Source organism: Cucumis sativus, chromosome 5 (genome assembly GCF_000004075.3).
Source record: "Cucumis sativus cultivar 9930 chromosome 5, Cucumber_9930_V3, whole genome shotgun sequence".
In the NCBI taxonomy this organism is placed as follows: Eukaryota; Viridiplantae; Streptophyta; class Magnoliopsida; order Cucurbitales; family Cucurbitaceae; genus Cucumis; species Cucumis sativus.
The window spans coordinates 29,879,359-29,900,786 of NC_026659.2; the positions used below are offsets into that span (position 1 = coordinate 29,879,359).

General features: G+C 31.4%; 3 protein-coding genes across 4 annotated transcripts; all 3 read right to left on the reverse strand.

The window, feature by feature from the left end:
- Window positions 1-1,732: 1,732 nt before the first annotated feature.
- On the reverse strand, window positions 1,733-3,746 carry LOC101215387 (UDP-glycosyltransferase 90A1). Its single transcript, XM_004148655.3, has 2 exons — window positions 2,911-3,746; window positions 1,733-2,686 (listed from the first exon to the last, which is right to left on the reverse strand). Exons 1-2 carry the CDS (start codon window positions 3,663-3,665, stop codon window positions 1,903-1,905), a joined length of 1,539 nt encoding a protein of 512 aa, XP_004148703.3. The 5' UTR covers window positions 3,666-3,746; the 3' UTR covers window positions 1,733-1,902.
- Window positions 3,747-10,017: 6,271 nt separating this feature from the next.
- LOC101210382 (probable prolyl 4-hydroxylase 7) lies at window positions 10,018-13,873 on the reverse strand. 2 transcript variants are annotated; one of them, XM_011657680.2, is made up of 8 exons: window positions 13,595-13,873; window positions 13,396-13,482; window positions 13,157-13,214; window positions 12,957-13,061; window positions 11,622-11,679; window positions 11,329-11,504; window positions 11,163-11,223; window positions 10,018-10,558 (listed from the first exon to the last, which is right to left on the reverse strand). In XM_011657680.2, the coding sequence occupies exons 1-8, from the start codon at window positions 13,687-13,689 to the stop codon at window positions 10,257-10,259; spliced, it is 942 nt and encodes a 313-aa protein (XP_011655982.1). In that variant the 5' UTR covers window positions 13,690-13,873; the 3' UTR covers window positions 10,018-10,256. The 2 variants fall into 2 exon arrangements, with proteins under 2 accessions (XP_011655982.1, XP_031742194.1); XM_031886334.1 differs by having other exon boundaries at window positions 13,396-13,479; window positions 13,595-13,834.
- A 2,361-nt stretch (window positions 13,874-16,234) lies between these two features.
- Window positions 16,235-18,159, reverse strand: LOC101215623 (AAA-ATPase ASD, mitochondrial). The gene has a single exon (XM_004148656.3). It carries the CDS (start codon window positions 17,819-17,821, stop codon window positions 16,406-16,408), a length of 1,416 nt encoding a protein of 471 aa, XP_004148704.1. The 5' UTR covers window positions 17,822-18,159; the 3' UTR covers window positions 16,235-16,405.
- Between the last annotated feature and the right edge of the window lie 3,269 nt (window positions 18,160-21,428).

Consider the following 21,428-nt stretch of genomic DNA (forward strand, 5'->3'; position numbering starts at 1 on the left):
AATCGTGACTTTTTTTTTCTTTCAAAACTATGTGTATGGAATTCACAATTTAATTACTTATATATTTTTTTATCATAACACATAAATAATATTTAGAAAGGTATGTTATCATTCCAAAATCTTGACATGTCTAAAATTATAACATTGTATATATAGATGCCTAGAAAAATATAGATGTCTATGTTTCATAAGAAATTTTGTTCGAACGTCAAGAAAAAGAAAAAAAAAAAGAAGAGAAATTTCATCAGATCACAAAAAAATTTAGAAAAAAATAGCTCATAACATCTTTTTCTTTTTTCTGCATATTGCGAATATGATAAATATGATAAGTAATTTATGATATCAGACAACAATCAGAGAGTTATCTGCTTTTAAATTTGTCATTTTTGCAATTTAGAAAATGCAGTGACATAAATCTTATTATCATAATTTTTTTTATTATTTTTGCAAACGTCCCAAAATATATTGAGAAAATCATGTTTGCACATTTCATTTTGCGTAACATTATTCTAATGAAGTAAAATTTCTAGGCTATCACGTGTAATATTGAACTATATGTGGTTGCTATATATAAAAGCATGTTATGTCCAATCATAATTTAAAGGAGTAATAGTATATACATAAGATTAGGTGTCTTAGTTTATCAAAATAAGGAGTACGACAACTCTATATTTGTTACAAATGATTTTATCCAGATTCTCCATATGAAGGCAAGTGAGTGGAGATATCCTATTACAAATAGTTTGTATAAGATCGGACTGTAAAATATTTAACCTCTCTTTTTGTAAATATGTTGATTTGAGAGATCTATATTTCACAAAATGACAATCATATGTGTCTCGATTTTAATTCTACATGAGTTATAAACTCCCATTTGTGACAAACTGTTCTTTGATTTGTATGTGTGAGAGTGGTACTGTATATATTGCCAACTCAATATGTCTACCATTTTGAGAACTTAATCAAAAAGCGAGGGAGCTCAAAAGAAAATTTCACAAGATGAAATTCTCACTATTTTCGTAAACAGTAAGTATATGAGTTATTTTCTTAACGGCTAACTTTAAGACTTAGACAAGACATCCCACCTTCTTATTGACTTGAGAGAGATGACTTAGTTTATTTGTTGAATCAAAAGAAACTGTTCACTAGAAAACCAATGGAACTTAAGAAGATAATAGGGATAATTTACAAGGGTAAAATAGACATTCAACTTGACGAATAATTACAAACAACCCGTGAAAGATGACTTATATATATATATATATAGTGGTTATATTCATGGACAAAAATTATCCTATATACAATGCATAAGAAAGCAACTATATATGAATTTATAGCCGTTTACAAAATAGTTAATGAAAATGGTTTACTTAATTAATTTTGCATCTTTGAAACTTATAATCTTGACCATACTCTTTATAATGTTTCCATACATTGGTAGCTCCTAACATACCAAACAAAGATAAAGAGTATTGAAAGAATAATTTGAAATATTTAAATTAAATGTGTTGAAAATTATTTTAAATATATAATGAAAAAACTTACACATATCTTTATGCATTATTTCCAGCACACTAATATATATTTAACTCTTTTTTGTTACGTGCAATTTTTCATCATTTCCAGGTCAATTCGTTATTTACCACAAAATTAGTTATATTTATAAACTATGTGAGTTCAATTAAATAAATAGTTTGATAAGGTATCAAATAATGAAGAAGAAAGTAGTAGATATATAGCAATACTATAATTTTTATTTTATATAAAAATGGATGCATTCACGTGACACCTTGTGATTCAACATCCGTGAACTTGTCAAGGACTAATGTTGCATTGCTTAAATAAATTTTCGAATTAAGTACAACGACAAACATAGTAACACAAAAGGTCGATGGGTAACCTTTATTGTGCATAATTTACTCCACGTCCATTCAATGGCAGCAAATCCGTCTGCATTATTAACGACGATTTGTTGCACATTTCCTGCATCAACAGTTCCAAATTCCTCCACGATGATCCATTTTCTGTCATGGTTTTCTTCGCCATTTCTGAAATCTCCATAGCTTTCTCCCTCACCTTTTTCCCTTTTTCTCCTTCCATTAACTCTCTTACACATCTCTTCAAATCCTCCCCTTTCACTAACCCCTTCATCGACAACGTAGTCTCCCCCACCGCACTCATTCCCGCCCTCAACTCGTCCACCACCATCCTTGCATTTAAACCCTGCTCTGCCATTAATGGATAAGTAAGCATTGGCACTCCACAGCTCAAACTCTCCGTCACTGAGTTCCAACCACAGTGACTAAAAAACCCTTTAACAGCTCCATGTTTTAATATTTCCCATTGATTCACCCATTCCCTTACTATAATCCCTCTCTCTTTTACTCTCTCTTCAAACCCTTTATCTTCCATTTCTTCTTTTTTTGCCCATAGAAAATTTACTCCTGACTCCTCCAACCCAATCTCTATCTCCTTCGTTTGTTCACTTGAAATCTCCGCCTCTGACCCGAACGCAATGTACAATATCCCTTCCCCTTGCTTGTGCTTTTCCTCTAACCATTCAAGCCATTTTGGCCTGTCAGTCGTTACCTGTCGCATTTGAAGCTTTTGAGTCGGTTGACAATTTGTCGTGACATCAAAGCTATACTGGTGGAGACAAAGTGGTCCGATATTCCAAATCTTTTCACTGTTTGAGAGAATTTAAAAAGAACTAATTAGAAATTATGTAATTAATTAGTATGGGCTAGACAAGTTTCCATTTATGGTGTCACCAACTTATTAACCTACAAACTATAGTAGATGATACATGCATATGTAGTAATTAATGATTACATGCATACGTACTAATTTTTCACCGAAAACAGCGTTGAATGTAAATATTTTATTCTTTTGGAAAACATGGCCAAACACCTGTTTCTTATGTAATCGGCGAACGTGGGCTCCAGCTCGTCAAAGCTATTCACGATCAATCCATAGCTTTTGATTGGTGGTAATAACAACTTCATAATGAATTGAAATTGATGGCTCGACGGGTCGGCTTCCGGCCAAAAAACCGAATTCAATTCGCGGCGGGTGATTTTCACCCAAGGGAAATCAGGGACGGTGACCAGCTCATCCTCCGACTGACCTCCGGCGAACACTCTGCTTTTCACGACGGCGGATGTGAGGGCACGTGTGTAACTGGACATGCCGTTGAAAATGATTCGAGGGATCCCAAATTTTGAAGCGGATTCGTTGGTCCACGACAAGAACATATCGGAGATTAAGAAGGTCGCTGGAACGGGGAGGGAGTGAAGGCGTTTTTCGAATTCCGGCTGCATAAGCTCTGTGGCGGCCCAAAGTTCAGTGGGGAGGGTATCGGGGTTGACGCAAGTGGGAAGGCCGTCAAGGGCGTTTTGGGGAAAATAGAGATCGATAACGGAGACGGAATGGGTGGCGGAGTCGGAGAGGAATTGGGAAACGAAGGGACGGCAGGCGGTGGTGGTGAAGAGAGTGAGGGAGAGGAGGGGGAAACGGCGGCGGAGATGGGAGAGGAGGTGAAGAAGAGGAATGGTGTGACCTTTTGACATGTATGGGAAGATAACAATGTGTTGGGGAGATTGGGAATGTGAATCCATAACTAAATTTTTGGAATTCTTGAGATGTAATAATGGAAATTCGATCATGGGTTTATTAGTAGATTTAAAGAGGGTTTTAAGATACTTTTTGGGAATTTGAAAATTTCCTCAATTATGTATCAAGAGGACCATCCATCAATTTATACATCAAATATCCCTTAATTTAGGTATGGAAATAATTTAAACCATATGCATAAAATAAATGTGAGGGGACCGACCTCATTTTAATAGGGCAACCAATTAACCATTTATGATTTTCTAGAAAGTAATTTAAAATTCTTTATGGTTTGATTTGTTTCTTCAAGCGTGGCATGCTTGGTGTCCATGTCATGTTGATATGGTTTATTACTCTATCATCCCCTCAAACGAGAGAGGTTAGTTCTCTCTTCCGACTTTGGATTGTAGGGTGTGAAACTAGGAAAATGAGCGAGCCATTTCGTAAGACAATCATCTAACGAATAACATATCTAACATCCAAAACTCAACCTACTTTAAATCAGTAAAATTTAATTTATGCAATAACACACCAAACAACATACTAAGTCAGAGTCAAGTTGATGCAATTGAAAACAAAAAAACGTGTATCCATTTAGGTAATTGTTAAAATATTATATGCTAAGTTAGATACTCAAGTCTCTCGTACCTTTATATATGTTCTTTAAAAAAATAGAAATCTAAATCTAATCGCACATTTTAATTTTCACCCCACGTATCTATTATTATATATTAATTAGCTTACGACTCGTTAGGTAATCATTTTTTTTTTTAAAAAAAAAAAACTAAGTCCATTTTCTCTTCGAATATTACAATGGTTAAATTTTTTCTTAAATACAATGATTGAATTCTTAGCCAGATAATTCTAAGAACAAAAATAAAAAAACTGAAACGTACTTTTTTCTAGTTTTCAAGTTTTGGCTGGATTTTTTAAACTATTAGTAAAATATAAATAACAAAAAAAGAAAAGTGGGAGTAGAAGTAGTGTCTATAAATTTAATTTTAAAAAACAAAATAGTTATCCAACGGAATTAAAATGATTGATTTTTAAATTAGGGTATCATATTTTTCTAAATAAAAAATAAAAAATTGTAACTATTCTTTTGAGAAAGCTTTTATATATATATATAGAAATGTTTGAAAGGGTATGATTGCAAATAAGACCGACCGACCGACCGTTCGCTTTTCTAATTATGGTGAAGAATAATCCTAACATACATATTGCAAAAGTAATCTCACCTTAGGAGGAGTTTGTAACAAAGAATCACTTTTTAATCACTATACATATATTATATTCAATAGATTCGGAATAGTATAGTGGGCAAATTAGATAATTAAATTCAAATTTGGTGAATATAAAAATACTATCCCACACCAGGAGAGAATAAAATTCAAAAGTTATAGCACAAACTACTCAACTTCCAACCAACGTGGGAAGAATATTAACACATATACATCAAAATGTTTGATATCTTCCTCTCTCAAAACTATTGAATTTGTTATTTGGCACTACAAACAATAACAACTAAATCGTGGATTATATAAACTTTCTAATTCTAGTGGCACTGTTTGTATTCTAAAAATACTTTTTAACAATATTGCTTGTAAATATAAGCTAACACACTATTTTGTAAATAATGTATATTTGTGTGTCGATCTCATTTATGTTTTGTGTTTTATCAATACAAGAAATTGATGATTTTTCGACGTCTGAAGTTTCTGATAGATGTCCCCAAATGCATCAAAAAAGGAACTCCTAACGTCATTTTGTTTGTCAGGACCATATACTCGAAAAAACCACGTTGGAAATGAAACTTCTAAACGGGATATAGTATTGCACGTTGAGAGTACCCACTGACTTCTGACGGCCTTCATACACCGTCAGAATCTAGTAACTCCCGACGACATATAAACATCATTGGGAGTGGTCACCAACTCCCAATTATAGCATCTAGAATCTACAGGGAGTGGGTATGTTGTTATCTCTCAACAACCATCACCGTCGGGAATGACTAAGCTCTCGACGATGTCGTTGGAGTAGTTTATTCATCGTTTTTGACAAGTTTGTTTTTATTTTTAATAGTCACTTGAGTCGTTTCTTTTTCACTTTTTTTTTATCAAGAATTCAAAAGAATATTGTCAAACGAAAAAATATAGATTAAATAATAAAATTGTAACACAAAAGTCGACGTCTACAAAATTAAACTATATTTTATAACGAAAACTATAAAAAGTTTACATAACGGCCAAGAAAATGCTTTTAAATTAATAAATATATATATTTATATATATAAAAAGATATCATCTTGAAAACCTATCTATTGTTTGAACAAACTCCTTGCCTACATTTAGAGCAAGTAAAACAAATTGTTATAAAATTCAAAACTAAAACCAAAATTCAAAGGTAATAAGCAAAAAGTGCACAACTCACCCTCTCAACACATAATTGGTAAACCAAAAACATTCACCCCTAAACAACATGTTAATCAAAGTAAGAAAAAATCCACTCACCCCCTCAACACAATAAAGTTAATTAAGAAAAATTCACCCCTAAGGCCTAAACAACAACATTTAAAGCAAACCACTACCCCTCACCAAAACATATTAATCCATACAATTACCCCTTACCCCTTATTCATTCTTAATAATAAACCTAACAAAGTTGAACTCCCAAAACATATCAATCATACAACTTAACCCTTATTCATCGTTAATAATAAACCTAACAAAATGTGAATTCAACGCAAGTAATTTTTTGTATTAATTAGTCAAATAGTTATGGATGCTTATAGAAATGAAAAAAAAACTTATTACAATCTAAATAAGTTTAATGAATAGATTGTACTTAAGTGACACTATCTAAAGCTTTTAACTCTTTTAACTCTTTAAAGTAGTTATATTCTAAGCAATCACTTTCTTAATCCAAGCTTAAATTAAGTCAAAGCAACTTCAATCCATCTAAGAATAACAAAGAAAAAAAATCAACCAAAATCAAAAGAGAAACTTTTAAGTAACTTGGTAACAATTTATCACAACCAAAAATTAAGAATAAATCCTAAAGAAATAAGTAAAAAATTAAAGCAATCAAAAAATTAAAATTTTCCATCAATGAATTTCATAGGTTAAGAAACTTCAATCACAGTTAAACACAACCAAAATTAAGAAGAAAAAAACTCTAAGATAAAATAACCCTAAAATGTATCACAATGAGAAACTTCAATCAATAATGTATATATCACAAACCCAAAAATCATATTACCACAATTTATCTCAAATCATCATAATCCATTGTAAAACGATTACAAAGATTTCTACAATAAAAAGAAAGAAAGATTCGCAAAAATGGAGAGGAAACGTGCGATTTCTAAGACGGATAGTGAGTCGAGACCAATGGTTGAAGGCAGCGTTGGATGTTTGATATTGAGTGGCGAACATAATTGTGTTTCGGAAACGATGGGGTCGTGGTGGGAGAAGGTTTTTGGATTTCTCTTCAAATTTATGTGAAATACATATCTGGAGAGGGACTTTAAAAGAGCACTCCCAACGCAACATGATAAGCTTCCGAAGTTCCCTATTAATCTGGAAGATCTAACTACCTGTCAAGAGTTAGCCACTATCTTCTGACGGGTAAATATAAGGCATCACCAGCCCCCCCAAATTACAAATTTTGTTTTCTAGTTGCTAACGCCTTTATATATATTGCATGCGTCAAAAGTTAGACTCTACTCTCATTGTCATATATTGGGCGTCAGCTAGAGATAGCGAGAGTCTCTTCTTGACGCCTAATCTCTTCCAAACCTTTTTAGATGTCATGAGATCCTTAAATTTATTCTTTTACTTGTCAATTATTTTCTAGCAAACCCTGACCCAAAGTTATTTTTCTTTTTCTTTTGCTATAGTTATGAAAATTATTATGAAACTTATTGTTTTCTTCTGCATTTTGACAGTAACGTGCAAATTCTATCTTCAAACTCAAGTTTCAATCAGGAAATAATTAAAACCATTTTGTTTGTTTTCAAATTCTTTCAAAAATCACTTAGAAAAAAAGTTTTTGATAATTCAAAATCTATTTAAATAGTATGTGAAATATGTCTAAAAGAATACAATTAAACATTGAATTGAGGATAGATTTTAGTTATTTTAAAATCACTCTCAAACATCTACTCACATCCTTCGTCAAAATATCAATGGGGTAGTGTAGATACATATGAGTGAAATCACAAGTTTATGTAGCTATCTATCTTAAATAGCAGCACATTTGTTGATCACATGATAAATCATTTTGCAAAAAAGTATAGATTAAATTACAATTAAATGTTGGTAGACTTGTTCGTAATCATGTTTCCTTCTTTTTACAGTTAGTCCTATCTACAAAATTGTTTCAAAAAGTTGATTTATGAAGAACATATATTTTTTTTCTTTGAGACAATGGAGCCATATAATATTCAATTAATTACCACCCTCGAAATGACGTATGAACTAATATTAATTAAAAGATCACAGTTGATAGATAATTTAAATTTAACTTAAATTGTTGCAATGATTGGAAGATAGATATTTATTTTTATATATATTAGGCTAATTCATATTAAAAAGAAGAAAAGAATATGTCTTTTGAACAATGAACAAATGATTTAAAGAAACTGAAGCTAAATTAAGTGGGACGAGATGATGAGCCCATACAACGTCCAAAGACGGAAGAAAAAGAGCATTTTTGAGGAGTCGTTCTTTCCGGAGGAGTTGAAGGAGACGACGATGAATTAACTTCGTCCAAACCATCTGACTTTGGAGTTTCGTCTCTCTCCCCACTCGATTGGCTCAATTCTTGGCTCATCACAGATGTGGATGCCGTGGCCCGAGCACCAGTTTTCGCCTCGAGTGCTCGAACATTGTCCTCCCAGATGAGGCCGGACGAGCCTTGCCTCCTGAACGAGATAGATGATCTCTGCAATGTTGTCATAATTAGAAGTAAGTCTGTATCTGTGTTTTCTTCCTTCTTCCTTTTCTTGGAGTCTGTATCTATGTTTCTTCCTTTCCTTCTCTTGGAGCTGATTTATTTGTGAAGATTTAAGAAGAAAAAATTAAAAAGGGTCGATTAATTTCTAACTAACAAAGCGGTGGTTTTAATTGGTTTATTTGGTTGGTGTTGGCTTGTGGAGAGTACTTGATTGTAATGAGCTGAATTTGGTAAAAAGGAAAAGTATTGGTTGAATCATCCAAAACGTTGGTTCTCTCTTTATGGTTTACAAGAGACCCATATGTAGAAGTAGAATCTCTTAGAGATAGTGTCGTTCATTTTGTTACAAACTGTTCTATTCATAGCAGTAGTTTAATCAAGATATATAATAGAATCTATGGATTTTGTTTGAAATAATTTATCTAATAATTTATCTATTCTTAGCAACTTTTCAAATGAAGATATATAGTATATATATTACAAGACACTGTATCAGTTTAATTTGTTCAATAAATATACCCATTAGGACTACAAGAGCTTATTAACCGTAAAAGTCTATCACGGATAAACTTGACAATATTTGCAATTTTTTTCCAAAAAATATTACTATATATTTAATTATATTATTAAAAAGATTGATGTCTATTAGAATTAATAATTGAATAGTAAACGTCAAACAAACAAAAACTTATGTGCACTTATATATCATACTATTTATAAGAGATATTTACAAATATAACAGGATGAACAAAAAATATATACAAAATGTAACAAAGTCTTAAATTGTCTCTGTTATAAAATATTGAAGATTTGATAGACTTGTATCTATTATTGATACTATCCTAGAATAGAATATAAAGTCTTTGTTATATTTTATAAATATTTTCAGATTTACAACAATTTTAAAATATCTTTAAATTTAATTTGAGAAAAATAGAAAATTAAGTTTCTCTTCAATTTGAAGGAGAAAACATCCGTTAATGTTATATTTTGTTTAGAAATCAAAGAAAAGAAAACTTGTTTCTTTATCCAAATATGAAAATACAAATCTGATGTTCCAAAATCATTGTAAAAATATTTGAAGAAATTGTAACATAAGGCATATTATTATTATTGGGAAAATTGTTAGGGATTGAAAAAAAAGAAAACAAAATTGTTTAAAATTTTACATATTTTAAATAATTTTACCATTTAAAATAATTACCTAATAATATTAAATTTCAGAAAATGTGTAAGAAATTTGAAATTATAGTTAATTTTTTGGTTAAATTATTTTAAAATAGTATTTAAAAGGCTCCTAAAACTCCACCATATGCATATAATATAGAACACAAAAATGCAATCATAAAAGTTCAAGTAATTAAAATTTATTAGGTACTTAAAGAAGGGAGAAAAGAAAAGGTTTGTAAAGTTGAATAGAAAAGTCAAGCAGCCAATAAGGATCATACATGAGAAAACTTCTCATTGCATATTCAATTATCAAATGATAACTCTTTTGTGGTTAATTGCTAAAACAAGGTTTAATGAAAGATGTAATTAATATCCACTTGTAATATTATATAGTATACCAAGTTGCTGCCCAATGTTATATACATAGCCATTACAAAATCGACACACAAGCTCAATAAAACAGAAAAAAAGAAAGAGAGATGTGGGGATTACTTCTTCTTCTTCCTCCTCCTAGGGTTTTAGCATGCTTTGCAGCTCTTCCTACAGTATCCTAAAGCACCTCCAGAACCCACCATGTAAGTAGGGTTCTTTTTGCACTCTCCCTTTTTTGCCCATGCCAGGCAATTTTCGTTCTCGTCCACGCAACCCTGTCTACTAACACGAGAAGTTATCTTCTCAAAGGATCTCACATGAATCCATTTGGTTGCAGACCATTTCTCGCCTGCAATTACAGGGCAACTACCGTGCAAACTTCTTTCATCTGTTGTTGCGTCGAGATTTAGGCTGAAGAACAACAATGCATCGCCCTTCTGCGCTTTAACTGCAATGAACACCCAAGTTGTAGAACCATAAGGGTGTTATGACGGTACAATATCAAATCCTAGAAGCTACATGAAACGATCAGGACAACAAAAATAGAAGAGAGCCTAATAATGAAAGAGTCAAGAAATGTATTTCAATTTAATATGTTTAGAGACAGGCGTAAACATCCAAGCAATATAATTCACTTCTACTGAGTATGCAGTGCCTTTGTAATGGCGTCTAGATGTACCTTTTTAAACAATGTAAGTTGGAAAATGTAAAATCACAAGCAATAGTCTCAGCTAACATTTCAGACTAAATGGACAACCGAACTTTTTCTAAGCCAGACTACAATGGCGAATCGATGATACAGGTGAGCAACTCTTGGAAAGGGGAAAATCAGACAATAAAGGTTCAAACCAAGTTGGCTCTCCATAAAGGATATTAGCCAAGAGATGAGTACTCTTCTAGAAGACCAGAAAGGAAGGTCAAGTTCAAGAAAGATAAGTTTCAAGGGAAGATCTATCAATGATAGATAGGCCATCTGTGGCCTGTTCTAATTTGAAAACCGTAACTTAATACATTGATGACTTATGGTCTGTACGAGTCAATAACAAACCTACCTGCATAACCCTTTCGAGAACAATCAGACCAGCTCTCATCTTTTGCTTGAGATTCTTTAAACTGCAGAGACAAAGTCATCACAGTTGGCAACAAAATTAAAATATACGTCTGTTTTTTTAAAAAAAACAAAGGTACTGAAGTAGCAGAACCACTGCCATACCATACCTCTGAATTAGGAAAGATGGTTTCTCCACCCTTTTCAACATTGGATAAATACATCAAGACTGTGGCTATGCGGTGGCCACCTAACTCCTGATTCACCTTGTCGTGAAAAAAATCAAAATGTGGTTCATACTTTTGACCATTCTCATAGTGAAGAATTTGAATGGATTCGCCATTTTCTGATTTTAACAATAGTTCCAAGAAAGAAACGTAAGTGATTGGAATAGCTTCATAATCCTACATTTAAAAAAGAAAAGAAAGGTGCATCCATGAGAATGAGCATACAACAAATCTACCTGCTGGAAGGAGTGTCCATGCAGCTATCCTGGCTTCAACGCCAGCAACAACTTCATCCTTCAAAGCACAAAATAAATCATATACATTATAGTTAAGCTTCAAGGTGCTTTGAGGCATAAGCCATGATTGAAATATTAAAAGATTGATATGCAAAGCAAGTCTATCAATAGCCACTCTCTTAAATACATAATCTAGATACCATTCTCAATACCATCGTCAATATTATCACTAACAGAACCATTTTAATCTTTAATTGTTGTCATTGATGTTTCTTTAGTTTAGACTTGTGGTAAAATCAGTAATTTAGTAATGGACTGTAATTAGCTAACTTGCAGTTTATAGGCATTAAACCCATAGCAAAACTTGTATATTTAAATAACAATTACTATTGCTTCTGGTCATTTCACCATTTGTTTAGACTTGAAACTTCAATATATCTTCTACTTATGTTTTATTCACAAAGAAAATCGTGTTCTCTAAAGACAAGCAAAATGCAAAAAACCAAGTCCTCAAACACAGAAGATAATAACAATGGATATTCAACCTTCAACACTTTAAATGGAGATCTGTAGGTTCTGTCAATGATCTATCCCCCGACAGGATCATATTTAAAGAAGAAAAATGAGGGGGAGAGGATCTAAACATCAAGATTAAACACTCATTTCAAAGGAAGAGGAAGTCAAGGATGTTCCCAACGATGACATTTAATTGAACATCCAATGGCAACAGTATGAATGATGATAAGAGGAGAGAGGGCAGGGATAAGGGATATTGTTGACAACAGGGATGTTGATAACTCCGCACCTTGAATAACCACACCCCAAAAACCAGCTATTGAAGTGAGACTAGAGAACCAACACACTTGTGTACCACATTGGTCATCCCATTCAAACAGATGTGAGACAAAGACCCTCTGGTTCCTAACATTCTCCTCCAAAACAGCCCCTCAAACACATGCATAAGGTCAAACTACATAGAGGCATTGACTAGACTCCATCAGGCAAACACGTTTGTTCATATATTTTCAGACATCTCTTTCTATCAAAAACAGGTAATCTTACATACGTTACTGCACAAACACATTTTAGAAAATTCAAGTAGTCAAATAATTTAAATAAGTTCACACAGTTTTCCTTTCAATTCTTTACCACAGAATGTTTACGAACGCTACGATAATGGATAGCATGTCCGTGTCCTCATACACAATGACATCTACAATTACATTATCCCTCTCACCTAATTCTACAAGAACATACCATGACACAACATAAAAATAAGTTCAAAAAGCCAAACATTAAAATCATGGATGGGATGATTCAAATAAACTGACGCACCTGGGCCTTCCGAAGGAACATGCCAGAACTCGTTCGGACTTCACTACTTACACTTTTACCAGAATCATTATCTGCTACCATTGACTTCTCTAATTTATCCTTAGCCTATTCAAGAAAATAACAGAATTAAACAAACATATACAAATACCACAACATTGAAATCTAAATCAACACAAACAGACCGTTCCATAATCAATTACCAGATCAATTAGGTGATCACATTCCGCATCAGATAAAAATCCCTTATACAAAAATGCCCTGTAGATTTGCAGTTTTTAGAAGAATATAAGCACACACATCGACAATTGAGGATACATTAGAAACAGAATTAATGTAAATGTAGTTTGACTATCTCAAGCAGGACAATCTTTCCACACAATGAAGCCAGAGAGAGCAAAGGAACATCTTACTCGATCGCTAAGTGAAAAAGACAGATTACCTGGGTTGCCAGGAGAGCTGAGTGACTCGTGTTGGATCGAAAATGAGCGGAGATGAATCCGTCTTCAATCGAAGCACAGATCCACTTCTAAAATTCCAAAAACAGTCGAATCCAAAACCGTGCATCAGTGAATTCGTGAAATTACAAAAAAAAAAAAAAAAAAAGAAGAAGAAGAAGAGAAAGAAGAAAATGATCGTACGATTGCTTGTGGGTACGCGTTTCCGGCAAGCGAGCGAAGGCGGTGAAGACGGAGAGAAAGCAGAGAGAAAATGCGAGGAATGGTCGAGAATCCATGATTGTTTCTCCGATGTCAAATCGGAGAAATGAACAAGAAAAAGAATTCAACGATTGAAGGGTTCTTCGTTTACGAGGAAGGAAAAAGGAAAAATAAAAGGATTTGAATTGAATTAATTATGAAAATTCAACTAGGAAGACAATTAATGAAAAATGAGAATCAGTGGGCGGTTTTAATAAATTTCAAACAAATTATTTTACGGAACCTCTCATCTTCTCCGTCGGTTAGTTTCTAAAAAATTAACTTTATTGATACTAATAAATTATTTTTTTTATTTTTTTTATTTTTTATTAATATTTTAAAAAAGGCTGTCCTAAAAAATATTTATAAAAATGTTTTTAAGGGTGAAAAATAAAAAATATAATATTAAAATAAATAACAATAAGAATTTAGGAGATTAGAAAATTTCCTTCAATATATTCCATTCAAGTATAATGGAATTTTAACCAATATGTATATGTCTAACAATAAAATGTAATTATTTATGAGCAATTTGGCGAGCAACTAGGGATGTCCACAGGCTGGTTGGGTCGGGATAAAGAATATTCTCCACCCTTGACTTTCAATTGTCAATGAAAAAAATACTCTTCACTCCCTCTCTCATTTTTTGGGTATTTGGAGATTTTTCGTGTCGTTTGAACCTCGACCTTGCATGTTAAATGGACATCTTTAGTGAGCACAAAGTAAATTACATGGATGCCAAATGTTAGTATCTCAAAGATACTCGATAAGGTAGATTTGTGGAGGGAAAGACACATGACATTATTATACTAAACATATGACGAACATTTATTTAATAATATTTATAACAATTTTCAAGTAGTTGTTTTTTGAAAAATCACATTAGATGATTAAAAAAATCGCTCACCACACCTTTTTTCATATTGCGAATTTGACAAATATGATAGTAATCAGATAGTAATTTGTTTTTAAATTTGTCATTTTTGCAATTTTGATGGCATGGACTCTATTATCATTTTTTTTCCTTTTGCTATTTTTGTAAACTCATTTCTTTATATATATAAAAGAAATACTAAAAACTAAGTGTTTTTTTAATCTAATTTAAAAATTGGATGAAATATGGATAAATATCATAATAAAAACTTAAAAACAAAATTGTTACCAAATGAGAGGTCTCTTTGTTATTATTGTTTTTTTCTAAATTACGAGTTTAGTAGTTAAAGGTAAAGTTTGTAGACGTAGGGCCTAAATTCAAAATTGTTTTCAATTTTTCATTTTGTATACAATAAATTTATAAAAGAATTCAAAAGATTTAAAAATGAATTGAGTTATTGTAGGTAAGTTTGATTTTTTTTTGTTTACTCCAACGATAAACTTTAAATTTAAGGTTAGATAGATCGTTGAATACTAAAAAAAAATGAAACATTCCATGGCCTACGAATTACAAAGTTCAACCTTTCAAACAAAAAAAAAAACCATAAAATTCAAGATCATAGTCTATGTTCGTATGTTAGTTTTTCTAATACAATAGGCGAAAATATAGAAATTAAAACTTTAAATCTGAAAGGAATTGTGTTAATAGTCGTAGAGTTATGCTTTTTGAGTGCTTATCTCTTTCGAGATAGATTTAGATCGATAAACATATCAATATTTTTTTAATAAAAATGTATTTCAATAAAGCTAATAAAATAAATTAGCACAACCCTTCACTAAGAGCAGAGGACATCTATTGATGTTAATGAAAATATGATTATGCAAAAATATTGTTTCTTTTATCATAGGTGAACATTTAATTAATCTATTATACAAATTTGATATGTGTTTATAAATATTTTATAATTTTTCTTTGTTTGGGGAATTTTAAAAAATGGCTCCTTTTCCTTTTTTCTTTTTTTGTGTGCAATAATTATATTATAAATTTAATTTGAAATGAATCTTCCACTAAAAAATGGAATTTTAGTTAACCAATTATGGTAGTTTATGATTTCTTGTACTATTTAAACTTATATATTTATAGTATAATGATAATGTTTTAACCCTAATTTCACATTTTTTAGGGGTTATTTTACCCTTTATTTAACCATTTTGAAAATGAAAAAAACACGATGAAAAATACAAAAAGTTAGAATCCTATTATAAAAAATATAAAAATGGACAAGTCAATAGCAAATTAATTAGCTATTTGGTACATAAGATTAGTGTACCAATATGATATCGTGTACAAATAAATCTTTTAAATATTTAGACTTGACTATGTACCCAAATCTAAACTACGAATTTGGTACACGAATCTAAATTACCAATATTTGATTTTGATTTTTGCTGAAGTTCGAGTAGCTATATATCCGTAGGACAAACAAAAATATAATACAAAATTTATGATTGCTACTAAAATATAATACAAAATATATGATTGTTTTAAAACGTAACAGAAAAAGGAAATGGGAAGGAATAATAGTCGAATTGATTAACTTTTTTTTATTTACGTGACATAAATATTTGAGTGTTTTGTAATATTTATAAAAAATATATATATATTTTAATATATAACAATATTTTTGTATACAGAACAAAAAGTATAAATATTTTTCTAAAGTTTGAGTGTACTTTTATTGATCAATGGAATTTTATCATATAGTATTCACCTAATAAGGTTGAAGTGATAACTAAATCAATTATTAGAAAAATAGAAAAGAAAGCTATAGTCAGTTTAAACAAAATGGGAAGGGAATGGAATTTCTCAAACTCATCTTTTTAGCATGTTTCCTCCTTTTTCTTGTTTTGCTCTGCCTTCACCCTCTCTTCTTCTTCTTCTTTTAGCTCTTCTAGAGCTTCAATTAGACTCTCCAAGCAATCTCTAGGGTCACCTGAAACTGCCTTCGGCATCAAATGCTCCGCCACATCCGCCGGAGTGATCGCCGTTTCACTTATTAGCTTCTCAATCTTCGAAAACAGAGGATGCCGTTCAATCTTCAGGTAATTCTTCGCCAGTACCTTGAACGCTTCAAATCCACAGAACGACATTTCTATATGCTTATCCATTCTTCCTTTTCTAATCAGTGCTGGATCCAGTTTCTCGACATAGTTCGTCGTGAAGACTATCAGTCTTTCTCCTCCACATGCCGACCAGAGTCCGTCTATGAAGTTCAGAAGCCCCGAAAGCGTCACTTCGCTGGGGTTTGTATCACTAATTTCTCTCATCATCATTCTTTTTATTGGATCCTTGTCTATATCTTTTTTTCCTTTCTCGGTTTTGTTTGTCCGTTGGCCTGTGAGATCGAGGGAACAATCAATGTCCTCGATTACGACGACGGATTTGCTTGATATTTCCGTAAGTAATCTCCTCAATTCTAGGTTGTTTTTTACGGACGTTAATTCGAGATCGTAAATGTCGTACCCTAAAAGATTCGCCATCGCCGCTATCATCGTTGATTTTCCAGTTCCTGGTGGACCGTACAGGAGATATCCTCTTTTCCAAGCCCTACCGATTTCTTTGTAAAATTCCTCCGCCTGACTGAACGCAATTAGGTCATCCATTATCTCTTTCTTCCTCTCCGGCTTCATTGCCAATGTCTTAAACGTCGCTGGATGTTCGAACACAACGTGGCTCCATTGAGCGTCTTGGTTAGTGAAAAGCTTCCGTTGCCTGTTCTTTACCTTAATCGCTTTCCCCTCTTTGAGTACATGGTTCAAATACTGGCTGATTATGAGATCTCTGTACCTTCTATGAAACGTAAGCATAAAAAACCTTTTATCCTCTGTTGCTGGGTGGAATGAAATCGTCTGAGATTTGTTAATGATTCTTCCCGATGACCACCATAGCTTTATCCCCTCGTATTGTTCTGCAATTTCTTCGTGATCATCCATGGTGAGTACCAAAGATTGATTGCTCTGCATGGAATCTGCCTTCAAGCGTTTGGCTTCCGATGAGGAGTTTCTGGTGAGGTAATTCTGAATAGCAATATAAACTTCACTCCGAGTGAAACCCTCTCCGGTGAACTCATTGAAAGTGATTTGAACATAAGGATAAAAGAAACTCACAAATCTATGAGAGTATTTCTCGAAACAAGCACGAAGCTCAAATGGAAAATACTGCTGAAAAATAGCCCATATGAACACCAAACTCCCAATTATCGATCCAACACTGGTGAATAATTCTGCAAATGCCATTTTTCTTCAATCTTCTTCTTCTTCCTCAGAGCTATCTCTTGTTCCAGCTTTGAAAGTTTTTTATCTTGTTTGGCTTGGCTTGAATTTCAATTTTCAAAGCTAACGGTGTTTGAAAATTAGTTGTTCAATCTTCAAAGTTTCAGATTAGGGATTGACTTTAATGGGGTTTGGCTATTTCTTAAGAGGCAGACAAAGCAATTTTAATTGTTTTCTTGTAGTATATGCTATTGTATTTCGTCAAATTTGAATTGAATTCTTATTTCATTTTCGTTGTTTGTGATCATCTATTTATTGCCGACTGCCGTCTTTGATTTATCTTTAACATGGATGGATGGATAAATTACAATTTTTCTTTTTTCCCAACCAGGAGGGTCATTAATTCTCTCAATTATAAAGGTTATATCAATTCTATTAGATTGCATTCCCTTTTTGTGTACGTCTACACAAAAAGGGCAATAAAAGATTGCATTCCCTTTTTACCCCTATATTTTTAATAAATGATTACTTTGCCCTATTTTTGGATACACTCTTCATTTGGCGTCTATTGAGTGATGTCAAGACAATAGAGGTGTAACCTCATGATGACATGACGGGTGCAAGTGGTTGCACATTGAATTCTTGGATCCATTTCTACATATGAATGTGATTTATGTGTAAAAATGTGACTTCACGCATAGGTGTTTGTTGACATGATTCGATCTTTGAAGCATTACTCTTTGAGTTAAGATGTCATAATTGCTTTTGTAGAGACGGATGCACATCATACGAACGAGCATCATACGAACGAATGTGACATGTATAAAAGGTAGCTTACTCACCTTAGCATTTTTACACTACAAAAGTAGATTTGTTACTTGAATAAATATATTTTATGTTAACAAAACACGTGGTAATAAATATACTTAATTAGCATGATTTACAATTAACATCAAACTATTTTAAAAATTAAAAAAAAAGTAATAGACTAATTAATGAATGTAAATACATGCGTCGAATCAATACTCGTACTTTTTAAAAGATAAAAAAGATTCAAGTCTTCTAGGTAATTTTAAGGAAAAAAAGAGAGATGATTTTGTCTTATTGTGATTACTGATTTGATTCTTTAACAGTCAACAACACTTTTCTTAAAATTATTGAAACTTTATTCATTAATTCTTTTTATTGTCTTGATAAACATCCTACAAAATTTATGATTTTTATCAATTAAACTCTTAATTGAAACTTTCCTAATCGAATTATTTTATATTTTTAATTAAGATTTCCTTTGAAGATTCAATGTATTAACTTTAATCTTCCATTTTGTTAATATCATATTTTAAGAAGTCTACAAGCATACAAAAGTTGGTGACATTAATGACTTTCTATTAAGGTTCTAAATTGATGCACTCTCTAGAAGTCATAATTAATATTCATCCTGTAATAAATTTTCTATTTTTTTCTTAATTATTCATAAATAAAATTTATAATAATGTGCCCTCAATTAAATGATTACTTTAAAAAACCTGGGCAAATTTTTTTAACCTAGTAGACAATTGATAATTTAGAGATATGCAAAGCGAGTTTAAACTCTTTTTTTTTTTTTTTTTTTCATTATGAAAATGCAAATTACATTTAAAATAGGGGTTTTTCAAAATTATAATAAACAATAAAATACTTACACTGAATATAATAATTTCAAAAACGAAAAAAAGTTTACATGCCTATAATAAGTTTACAGGCCTACAACGAAAAATAACAAAAAAGATCTAGTCAACAGGTGCGCATAATTTTTCTTCTAAACCATAACGATAGGCGATCGTGTAGCCAAATCTAGACGATCTAGTACCAATATTCCAACCGATTTATATTTGGTACATGATCTTGTAAATTATTTTATATTACCAAATATAATTTTTTAAATATTTGGTACACGACTGTGTAGATTGTTTTATATTTGGTACACGATGGTGTAGATTGTTTTATATTTGATATACGATATTGAATCAATATTTTGAAAAAAAACAATACAAGATTTATGTTGATTGAAAACAAAGACAATGATTTCAAAAAAAATATATAAAAGAAAAGTTGAAGAAGAATATAAGAAAGAATATGAATAAAAAAAGAAAAATTGCCAAAAAAAAAAAAAAGAGAAGAAAGAAGATGTAAAAGAAGGAAGAAATCGGAGCTCAAAAAGTCTAGATAAAGCGGCAAAGACAAACTTGAAATATTAAAAAAATGGCCGACTTCATGAACTTTTTAATTTTGTCATACAAGTCAAAAAATGGCCGACTTCGTAAACTTGTGCTTTGACATTTCAACTAGTTAGTATGATGCACAAGGTTAGATATAGTTTGGATGCACTTAAGTATATCTTTCATATTTTTTAGAGCAATAATTGGTTGAAGCTTAGACTGAGATTGCTTTCGATTTCCATGCATCCTCTATATTATATTGTTGTTGTTGCTGCTACTAGTATGGCGATGACAACTGCATCCCAAGTATTACTCTTAAAAATATTTGAGCAATGACTACACCTGTACATTTCACTCTAATCACTAAAAAAAAGTAAAAAAGTTTTGCATGTGATGAATGATTAGACAATTGAGTGAGAATGTGAGATGAAAATGCATAAAAATAAATGCAACAAAAATATGCATGTAAGTGTCCTTTAAATATAAACAAACAAATATACATATATATACATATAAGAAAAATTGGATAAGATAGCATTTTGAGAATATGATATATCAATTATAGCATATTGTTTTAGAATTTTGCAAATATGACAACATTTTCATTTCTCCATCTTAAATTTGTTATTATTCATAAACTACCATTCAATAACTTATTTATCTTCCTCTTTTTAACGTCCTACTCATTATTTATTTATTCTCTTAATTTTTAAGGTCACAATTATTTATTCTTTCCGTCTTAATCTTAATTTTAAAATATCAATAGTACAATAATTGCAATATGAAATATAAGATAATGATTGTTGATCGAAGTAATTTAATTTCATTTGTGATTTTTTCTTTTACTTTATTCGATGTGTATTTTGAGTTGAATCTGATTCCAAATGATTTTGTTTTATTTTTTTACATTAATTTTTTTGTTTTACTTTGTCTAAGTTTTCGTATATTAGTGTTGTGATATACTTATATTATATGTATTAGTTGGTTAATATGCTTACCACGTAATTTTCGTTTTTTCAAATTTTATGCAGTTCATTAGAGTATTATTAAGTATATGAATGATGTAACTCAATGTATCATTATCAAGTATATCAACAATATATTGTTAAAGCATATCACTAAAGTGAATCATTATCAAGTATATGAATAAAGTAATTTACAAGTATATATCAATAGTATATCAAGTGTATAAGTAGAACTTCAAGCACATTAAATGCATTTAATTCATCAATTGTATAAGTAAAGAATATTAAATGTATATGCAGTGTATCAGGTGTATCAAACATATATTAGTAATATTTCAAGTGTGTATCAAAAGGTATCGAGTGTATCAAGTGCATCAAGTGTATCAATCAAATGTATTTAGTGTATCAATTGGTGTATTAGATGTATAAGACGTGTATAAGGTGTATCAAACATATATTAATAACGAG

Coding starts and splice junctions, on each gene's coding strand:
- LOC101215387 (XM_004148655.3), bottom strand. CDS start 3,665: ATGATCGAATTTCCATTATTACATCTCAAGAATTCCAAAAATTTAGTT. Junction 2,687..2,910: donor GCCGATTACATAAGAAACAG/GTGTTTGGCCAT, acceptor TCTCTCAAACAG/TGAAAAGATTTGGAATATCG.
- LOC101210382 (XM_011657680.2), bottom strand. CDS start 13,689: ATGGATTCTCGACCATTCCTCGCATTTTCTCTCTGCTTTCTCTCCGTC. Junction 13,215..13,395: donor CAGCTCTCCTGGCAACCCAG/GTAATCTGTCTT, acceptor GCAAATCTACAG/GGCATTTTTGTATAAGGGAT. Junction 11,680..12,956: donor TGTTCCTTCGGAAGGCCCAG/GTGCGTCAGTTT, acceptor TGTGCTTTGAAG/GATGAAGTTGTTGCTGGCGT.
- LOC101215623 (XM_004148656.3), bottom strand. CDS start 17,821: ATGGCATTTGCAGAATTATTCACCAGTGTTGGATCGATAATTGGGAGT.